The sequence below is a fragment of the Sceloporus occidentalis genome, unplaced genomic scaffold (assembly GCF_023333645.1).
Source record: "Sceloporus occidentalis isolate IW3139 unplaced genomic scaffold, rSceOcc1.0.p SCAF_4, whole genome shotgun sequence".
In the NCBI taxonomy this organism is placed as follows: Eukaryota; Metazoa; Chordata; class Lepidosauria; order Squamata; family Phrynosomatidae; genus Sceloporus; species Sceloporus occidentalis.
In genome coordinates, this window is record NW_028316984.1 from 177,568,810 (window position 1) to 177,578,760 (window position 9,951).

Sequence of the window (9,951 nt, forward strand, 5' to 3'; positions counted from 1 at the left end):
TGGGAGAAAGGCGGCATAAGAAAAGAAAAGAAATGAAATGAATAAATAACTTTGTTGCTGTGTGCCTTCAAGTCATTTCCAACTTATGGTAACCCTAAGGGGAACCTATCATGGGATTTTCTTGGCAAGTTTTATCAGAGGGGATTTGCCAGTGTGATACTGTGGTCTGAGTGTTGGCAGGGTGACCAGATGTTCTAGACACAAAGGAGGACAATGCACCTCAGAATGTAGGGCACGCAAGAAAAATGTGGGACATGACAAAGCAAAAACTAAAAACATTCATATCAACGTATATCCATATTTCTTAGCCATGCTCAAAATGGAGGATATTTTGCAATTCCTCCTGGACAGAAGGTTGAAATGTAGAGCATATCCTGGAGAAGGAGGATGTCTGTTCACTCTGAGCATTGGACTAGGACACTGGGAGGACAGGGTTTGAATCTTGGTTCCACTATGGAAACCTTGGGCAAGTCACACTCTCTCAGCCCCAGAGGATGGCAATAAAATAAGTAACTAGGATGTGGGATTTGTATCAAGGCTCATAGCTGTTGTGTGTCTGTGTTTGTCTCCCACAGAGGCCTGTGATAAAGAGAATAGAGCCTCCATGGACGAGCCCTTCTTCTTTTTCCCACTCGTGATGACTCCTTGAGTGAGGAAGACATGACCTCAGCAGACAGTGAGGTGAAAACCCTCCTCAACTTCGTCAACTTGGCCTCCAGCGACATCAAGGCTGCCTTGGACAAGTCGGCCCCTTGCCGCCGCTCTGTTGACCACAGGAAATACCTCCAGAAGCAGCTCAAGCGCTTCTCCCAGAAATATTCTCGCCTGCCCCGATGCCACCACCATCACCACCACCACCACCATCATCCCCAACAACAACAACAGCCATTGCCACCTGTTAGGGAACGAAAGACGCCTGAGGGAAAAGGACGAGGAGGCCTCAGTGCTGTCACCACTGACTTACCCGAGGCCTCAGTCAGCCAAGGTGGAAGCCTCATCCTCTCCTCAGTTCTAGGCCACAGTGACCAAGTCAACAAAGCTTCAGAAGCCGAGGCTGAGCACCAACATGGTGCTTCTGAGGTGACTACTAGGCCTGACCAAGTGCCCATGAGGAAAAGACAGCTCCCAGCCTCCTTTTGGGAAGAGCCTAGGCCACCTCCAGGCCCTCTGGGCTTAAGCAGCCTGGCCTTTTCTTCCTCTTCCTCCTCTTCCAAAGACCTGTCATTTTATGAGGGAAAGAAAATGCAAAAAGACCCCAATGGAGGGACTGAGGTGGCTGAGAGTCCCCCTGGTGGGCCAGCCACAGAGGCCATGAAGGTGCTGAGCGCCTGGAGCTACTGTCCATTTCAATACCACAGACCACAAGCTGGCATCTATCCTCCATCCCTGGCAGCCACCACCACCCTCCACTCAGCCCCAGCAGCCCCCTTCCCAAGCTTGGGTCTGTGGAGGAAGAACGTGGCTTCCCCGATGGAGGGAGAGGCCTTTAGCAGCAAAATGGAAGGCGGTGGTAGTGGTGGTGGGACGGGGCAGAAAGTGCACCGGCCAGTGGTGTGGAAACCCATCCCCACCAAGCCAGCCGCACCTCCTCCCTCCCTCTTCAGTGTTTTTGGGTACATTTAGACCTAGTGAGGTTCCCACCGTTGGTGATAGCGTCATCTCTAGTCTCTAAAGGAGTCATTGTGGCATAGTGGTTTGAGTGTTGGACCAGAGACCAGGGTTTGAATCCTAAAGTGGCCATGGAAACCCACTGGGTGACCTTGGGCAAGTTGCACTCTCTCAGCCTCAGAGGGTGGCAATGGCAACCCCCCCCCCTGAAGAAACTTGCCAAACCCCATGACAGGTTCTCCTTAGAGTCACCTTAAGTTGGAAACGATTTGAAGGCACACAACAACACTGGGTGGCCTTGGGCAAGTCACAATCTCTCAGTCTCTGAGGAAGGCAATGGCAAACCTCCTCTGAAGAAACCCCCTGTGATAGATTTGCCTTAGGGTTGCCATAAGTCGGAAATGACTGGAAGGCACACAACAACAACAACAACATTGGATGATCTTGGGCAAGTCACATTCTCTCAGCTTAGAGGGTGGCAATGACAAACCCCCTCTGAAGAAACTTGCCAAACCCCATAACAGGTTCTTCTTAGAGTCACCTTAAATTGGAAATGACTTGAAGGCACGGAACAACACTGGGTGACCTTGATCAAGTCACAATCTCTTGACCTCTGAAGAAGGCAATGGCAAATCTCTTCTGCAGAAAACCCCCATGATAGGTTTGCCTTAGGGTCGCCATAAGTCAGAAATGACTGGAAGGTGCACAACAACGTCTCTAGTTGGACTGTTGGCTGCGTTACTTTTAAGCGGCCTTGTTTGCAAGGGAGAGACAGAAGGAAGGAAGGAAGGAAGGAAGGAAGGAAGGAAGGAAAGAAAGAAAGAAAGAAAGAAAGAAAGGCGACTTTCTTTAGTTTGGGGGCTTGAAAGAATAGTTGGCTGGGTAGTCTTTCTCTCCCAGAGTTGGGGTTTCCTTGCTTGTGGGTCCAGAAAAATGGAGGGAAATTACATTCACAAGAACCCACATTCTCAGGAGGGTCTCCCATTTTACCACTAAGCCAAGAATGTCATGTGTCAGTCATCTTCCCTCATCTCACCAATCTCACATTGCTGCTGCGAGGATAACACTGAGGTGGAAGGGTAGGGTTTGAGGGGAGCCCAGCACTGGTTTTAAAATGTAATAATAATAAAAATAATAACAAAAATGAGAGCCAGTCGTTTGAACGTTGGACTATGACTCTGGAAACCAAGGGTTTGAATTCCTGCTCAGCCATAGGAATCCAGTTAGCCTGGACAAGTCACACACACTCAGCCTCAGAGGAAGGCAAAGGCAAACTGCCTCTGAACAAATCTTGCCAAGAAAACCCCATGATAGGGTTGCCATAATTCAGAAATAACTTGAAGCCACACCACCAACTCCCCCATAATCTAATATATAGTTGGTCCTCTGTATCCATGGATTTCTTATTCACAGATTCAACCATCCATGGCTTAAAACGATTTAAAAAATATATACATTCCAAAAAAGCAACCCTTGATTTTGCCATTTTATAGGGGGTTGGACTGGATGGCCCTTGTGGTCTCTTCCAACGCTATGATGCTAAATGCTAAATATAAAGAGCACCGTTTTACTACACCGTTGTACTTAACGGGACTTGAGCATCCATGGATTTTGATATCCACAGGCGGTCCTGGAGCAAAATCCCAGTGGATAACAAAGGAGTAAAACCTGTGTGCCTAAGCTGGCCAAGCATCTATTAATAAGAAGTCATGATGAATATGAAGTTCTTCAGTGGGAGGCTTTGCTTGCACAGTTGTAGAAAGGGTGCAGAACCATACTTCTGTAAACAAGAACTCAGTTTCTGCCATGTAAATACTTAGAGTGTTCAAGCAAACAAACAAAAATAAAGTTTAAAAGTTGTTTTCTTTTTGTCTCCCCTGTATGAATGCTTTCAAGTGGGAAAGTGCATTCCTGTCAGCAAAGGAAGAGATGGGAACTGTTTTACTATTTTGGTGTAAATGCAGCAATAGCTCTTTCTTCTGTGCGTAGGTAGTCTGACCCCTAAGAACACGTCCCTTTAACAAGATTGGCTTTAGTCATTTCCCATTCTGTGAACTGCCTAATATTTAGAAGCAAGAAAAATGAAATCTAAGACAGCATGGTTTAGTGTTTTGAGTGTTGGACTACGACTCTGGAGAATGAGGTCCAATTCCCACTTGGCCATGAAACTCACTAAGTTCTCAGCCTCAGGAGAAGACAATGGCAAAACACTGAACAAATCTTGCCATGAAAACCCCATGTTAGAGTTGCCTTAGAGTAGTCATAAGTCAGAAATGACTTGAAGGCCCATAATAATAATAACAACGCAGTGCTATTCATAGTGATCAATGAGACATTGGCTACCAGTCTCATGATGGGTTCACCTTAAGGACATCATAAATTGGAAGCTTATAGTTAGTAGGCATACAACAAAATAGCCTAGCACATTGGAAGAAAATAATTGCCAGTCCCCCAGATCAGAGATGCACTGAAATACACTAGGCAATCGTAACAGCATTTATTTGTTACATATTTGCACCTGGCCAGCTTAAATACTGTGTTCACCCCACCTCACCCCCGGACTAGTACTATATGCTTTTGCAAACTCATGTTTATTGCTGTTAATGGGGCCTATACTAAAGGTCTTTTACATCCATATTAAATGTATTTCACATGTTTTGTATAAATGAAACCTTAGGTTCAGATAAAAGTGTGAGAAAGATCCTTGCTAGCCGAGGCCTTAACTTAAGGTGCTGTCAATCAGAGAGCTGTGATTATTGTTGCAGGTGATCAATAAAGCTGTTTTATATAATTAACATTTGGGGAGACAGGGAAGTGGCAAGAACTATTTATGTAATGTTCCATAGGTGACAAGGCACATACTGTTATGAAGTGCTGCATACAGTGCAAATACTGATGCAGTGGCTGAGAGGGCTGGCATTTAGAAGAAAAACCAGTATTTGCAAATACCATTAAGATATTAGTCAAATAAATTAAATATATTTATGTATTTGATTACCATGATGTGTTAAGTGATGTAAACCAGATTTTATCAAAAGTAGACTGTCCTGAAAAGATTGAAATACATGAGGCAAATGTGATATGTGTGCCTCCTAAATGAGGAATCTATATATAAATGGACTTTTGAAAAGGAGGCCATATGGAACCTCCTTGTTCAGGAGCAGTAAACTGTACCACTGAATATCAGTTAATGAGGAGAAGCGGCAGCAGGAGAACTGTTGTCTTTTCTTGCTTGAAAGCTTTCCAGAGACACCTGGCTGGCCACAAAACAGAATACTAACCAGATAGTTTCGGAATCTAATCTAGTTTTTCTTGGTCTTGATGCTAAACAAGGACTAGAAGGCTTGTGGGGAGGGGGGCATTTTGTTTTTCTGTTCTTCACAGTCCACTTCTGGGTTGTTTTAATATAGAATGAGGTAAAGAGAAATAGCATGGACACTCTTTAGGAAATAACCTCTTACATTTTATGCAGACACCTATCCAATTTTTTTTATCTGGGATTATTCTACAGCATCGGTCACCTTTACTTCTGCTTACCATAATATGTGGTCTCATACTGCTGAAAACTAAGGTGTTGTATAGACTGGCGCAAAGCGCTGGCCTGCACACATACTAGGGCTGCCTCAGGGCGTCCTTTCCAGACGCCCCGCAACCCTAGTACATTGCCGCTGCGTTGTAATGGAGGCGCCCTTTCTACATGGGCGCCACTATTTCGACGTCACAGCCGCGCCGCCTCCAAATGGGGCGGCGCGGATGTGACGTCTTGGCGCCGATGAAAGGCGCTTGTGACACCCTTTCAGCAGTGTCAGAAGGAGCTCCGTTTCGTGAGGCCGTACATATCGCTGGCGTGGTCTTTAAATGGCTGTGCCAGTGATACAAAGAGAAAGAGGCCAAGCGGCCCCTTTCTCCCTTTCCCCGCCGCTGTCAGGGTGTCCTTGGGGCTTGAAGCCCCAAGGGCACCCCTTTCCAAGCCATGGGGAAGCGGCCTTTTGCCACTTCCCTGCGGCCTTGAAAAGTGGCGGATCGGGGCCTCGGGGCTGCCGCTGTGGCAGCTGAGGGCCTGATCCGTTGGGGAAAGGGGCGGGTGCAGGCTGCCCCAAAGGGGCTGTCTGTATCCCGCCTAAGTAACTCCAACAAATGCTTGTAAATCTTACTGCTTTTGTTCAATTCAATCTCGAATACATAGCAAGCTATCCATTTAAACCTTAGGAATTTTGCCTCCTCACACTGAAATCTTTTCCTACTGAAATGTGAAATGATGGCCATATTAAAATCTTGCTGTGAATAAACCAGGGTTGTTTTATGTGATGTTACCTTGCCTCTTTCCAGGAATTATATTTGAGAGTATTTATACTTTTCTTAGTTAATTCTTATCTTCAAGAAGACATTGACTGTGGCAAAAAATTAGTAATATTCACAGTTAATAAAATATATGAAGGAATGTAGAGCTTCATTAGGCTCCCATGAATGTAAAAAATCAAACAGCAGCATTCTGGCTGTAGGCAGATATTTTGTCATGAGATGTTCTGTTTGCAGTTTGTTCTCTATTCCATAGGTTTATTCATGGCTTCATGCTTCAGTGACTGCATGGGTATCAAATCATGTGCCTCCCCAAAAACAAAACAAAACAAAAAAAAAAAAACCCCACTAGCAACCTAGCAGTTTATTATATTTTATATTCTTTTTGTGCACCTTTTAAAAATTCTTTGTATTATCTTAGGCTTGTAAACTGACTCCTGTGGTGAGTCAGAACTGATTCTAAGGGACAAGACAGAAAAAGGTTTGCAATTTTAAAAAATGGTAGCTATCTTTGCTTTGATATAAAATATGCCACAAATGGCTAATGTACACCCACGTGTGCAGGGTAGTATTATAAATGTACATTTGTAACTTCTATGAATTTATTTGTAAAGCTGTTCAAGAGTGTGCAGAAAACTGTATCTCCCTGCCACATTATACTGACTTTAGACAACTTTATATGATGTCATGTGGTAGATGTGTGTGTGTTGGACTGTTGGTTTTATAGGGGCTGGGGGACAAATTCCAGAACATGTTTCTAATCTATACATTTGCACTGTGGCTCTGACTTTTACTTGCAGTTTTGCTAAAGTTACCACATTTTTTCTAATAATATGATACTTGATACCTACCAGTCGTGTGTGAGCACAGGGACTCCAATGCAGATATGAACTCACCTTGCTCTCAACTTCTCAATTCACTTTAGTGGAGGAAGCAACAACATCTACATTGTTTTATAGGAGGGAAAGTTACCCTTCTACTGAACTGAATGGGAAAACTCGTGCCTGAGCTCTAGACATACATCTAATGCACATCACAAATTCCAGATAAGGGCAAATGGGACATGTTTATGGTGTGAGAAAAATGGCAGCCAAGAACATCTGAAAATGCAGCTCTCTTTGCAGTGATTATTGTGATTTACAACATTTGGGTTCCTGTTGCAAATGTGCCTCAGTAAACAGGTACATTTCTTGTTTTGCCTATATTATTGTATTTTTTTAAAAAAAACAGTCACATAACAATTTTACTCAAATTTAATGCAAACAATAAAACCTAAAAATATAACACTTTTATAAATACTGCACACACACATCATTTCCTGTGATCAAATACCACAGTTTTAAAAAGCTGTAACAAAACCAAAGTTCAAAAGTGCCTTATTACATAAAATGGATTGCACACGTGTCTATAGAAATAATACATCAATCAGGCAACAGTGTGGAAAAAGTCATAGAATATTCCTTGAATATCTGATATATGCTGCTAAGGAATTTTCTATCACCATCATCCGTTAATATATGCCTGCATTCTATATACTGGGACTGTTGGACTTGTTATAAAGTCCTAACTGTTCCATCTTTCAAATTTACAATCATTTTTATACAGATGCATTGACTTTTTATAAAAAGATAATTTATACAAATTTGGTATAACTGGTGAAATAATTAGTTAAAACTCAAGTTTATTAGAAAATCACTGGAGCAATCGAAGGCCATATACTAACTATAGAGCCTGTCACCCACCCACTCCCAAAAGACAGTTTTGTGTGTATTAATCCAGTGCTCAAGGAGTTTTAATTTTTCTAATACATTAGTCTCCTGCAAACCAAATTTTGCTGACCTATGCATGAAAATATTTCTCTACATATAGCTCAACTGCTACGTAGGTGGAAGAAAATGAGTGAGAGGTAGCATGTACTATGTGCAAAAAAATGTAAACCAACTGTATAAAAAGGATGGCAGTATCAAGTGAAAGCACAGTTACCCAGGGAACTTTTCAATGGACCATTTCTTCTTCTCTTTATGTACATAATCTCCTGAGGTTTGTGTTAACTTTTTTCTGCAGAGTAATCACTTAATTGCCATTGTTCATGGTTTATGGACATGTGAGTGTTCTTCATGTGGGATGGAAGAAAAGTTAGGAAAGCCTTTTCTGTGATGCTTATCCTTCAATATACAGTACTGGATAACAGAAAAGTGACTTTTTCCCTTTTAAAATCCTGAGCCAACTGACTCTTCAACTCCTTCATGCACACTGGACTTTAGATTCAAGAACAATATCATTGTTCCATTCACAATTCAAATATTTTTTTAAAAACTTTTAAGCTTAATGTAAACTTGCAGTTTTGGTAATATTGTTGGGAATATTTTCTTTTACTCAATAGCAAAAACTGCTGTGTTCTGTATCTTACAGTGTTTATTATGCCACAGCCCTGCATTGCAATGTTAGAAGATATAGTCTGCTTGATTCTATTTAGGTAGCTGGGCTTTAGAGTCACCAGGATTATTATTGTCACTTTTCAAAAAAAAAAAAAAAAAAAACAAAATCTTATCAAAGCTCAAGCTTCTAGATATAATCTATATATGGAATTTTTTTATGTACATCAGGGATCTATTTAGCCAATATATATTATAAAGAGGATAAAGAAGACATAAAAAGATCATATGGAAGTGTTCAACATGAACAGAATGCCAACCAATTATAATCACAGCCCCCTCTGAAAATGAATTTGCTTTCAGCGACATTGTAAGGGATCACTTTATTAGCTCATTTAAATGTATCCCAAGCAAACTACAGTTTCATTTTGGAGTAATTTTTATTGCTATTTAGCCTCTATTTAGATAATATAAAGTATAGGATGTGAAGACTACTCTGTTTCAGCCCTTGTTCATACAGCTATATATCAGGATTCCAAATCCACAATCAAATTAAAATAAACTACTTGATCAGAAGCTAGCCTATTATCTCCTGACAGTTATGAAAATCACACTGTTTTACAGCAACAGAAGTTCTATATGTTTCTTCTGAAGTCTTTCTGAAGCCATGTAGGACCCGAATCATTATTGCTATAATAGGATTAAACATTATTGGCTTCAGTGATATCAGAATTGAAGGTTGCTGTGCTATAACAAACTAAATTATAATCCTGTATGATTCTTATGACTATTTAACATGATATACATATCCCCTATGGTTAAATCTTTAAGAATCATTCTGTTCTTACCTGTAAAATCTTCACCTTTTTTTTTTTTTTTTGGAGGAGGGGGGGATGCCATGGGCAAAAATCCAATTTATCACTAGCAGAATGAAAATCCCTTCTAGTGCAGTTGCATTGGATTGAATATTTGGTAAATGGTTGTGCAAACAGCTGTACAACCATTTTATGGAACTTGGACAATAACTCTATTGGCATCCACCTTTCTGCTAATCTGAAAATGCACAACCATTAGCTCAGTGGGCTTTGTGTTAAGATGAAATAATGGAACGCAGGCCAAATATTCTTTACAATACCAACTCTTTAAAATATGAGTTATGTGCAACAACAACAAAAATTGCTGAAGGCCCTTGATATTTATCACTGAAAATATCAACTTTGATAGAAAAAGCCAGCTAAATTAGAAGAAAAATGTGAATGAAAAAACAGCTAGAAAGCTGTATCACTCTAGAAAACCATGCTGCAATAATCTTTGCCCATTTAACCATTCTGATGTTTTTGTGTGCCTTATAATTGGGCTCATATACTACATTTATCTATGTGAGAGTGTATTATGAGATAATCGTGATTGCCTTTGTGAACTTGTCCCATGTGCTCTTTCACTCTCTCCTCCTTGCATACCATCATAGTACTGATGTGCTCAGCAATTCAAGGTGAATTTCTCTAAAAGATAGCATACAAGCTCTTTTGCCACTTGCTCCTAGTATCCTTTAACCTGATATTTCTCACCAGTTACCCATACATTTAACATTGCTGGATCATCTCCAATTATTCATATATTTAACATTGCTAGATCATCTCCTCCCATGCAGACATCTTTTTTTTAAAAA

The 9,951-nt window shown here is 41.1% G+C and overlaps 1 protein-coding gene across 1 annotated transcript; it reads left to right on the top strand.

Moving 5' to 3' along the window:
* The first annotated feature begins 598 nt into the window (after positions 1-598).
* Positions 599-1,623, top strand: FAM181A (family with sequence similarity 181 member A). The gene has a single exon (XM_089523587.1). The coding sequence runs from the start codon at positions 661-663 to the stop codon at positions 1,621-1,623; it is 963 nt and encodes a 320-aa protein (XP_089379713.1). The 5' UTR covers positions 599-660.
* Positions 1,624-9,951: the final 8,328 nt, after the last annotated feature.

Excerpts from the sequence above, each read along its gene's own strand:
- FAM181A (XM_089523587.1), top strand. The coding sequence starts at position 661 with ATGACCTCAGCAGACAGTGAGGTGAAAACCCTCCTCAACTTCGTCAAC.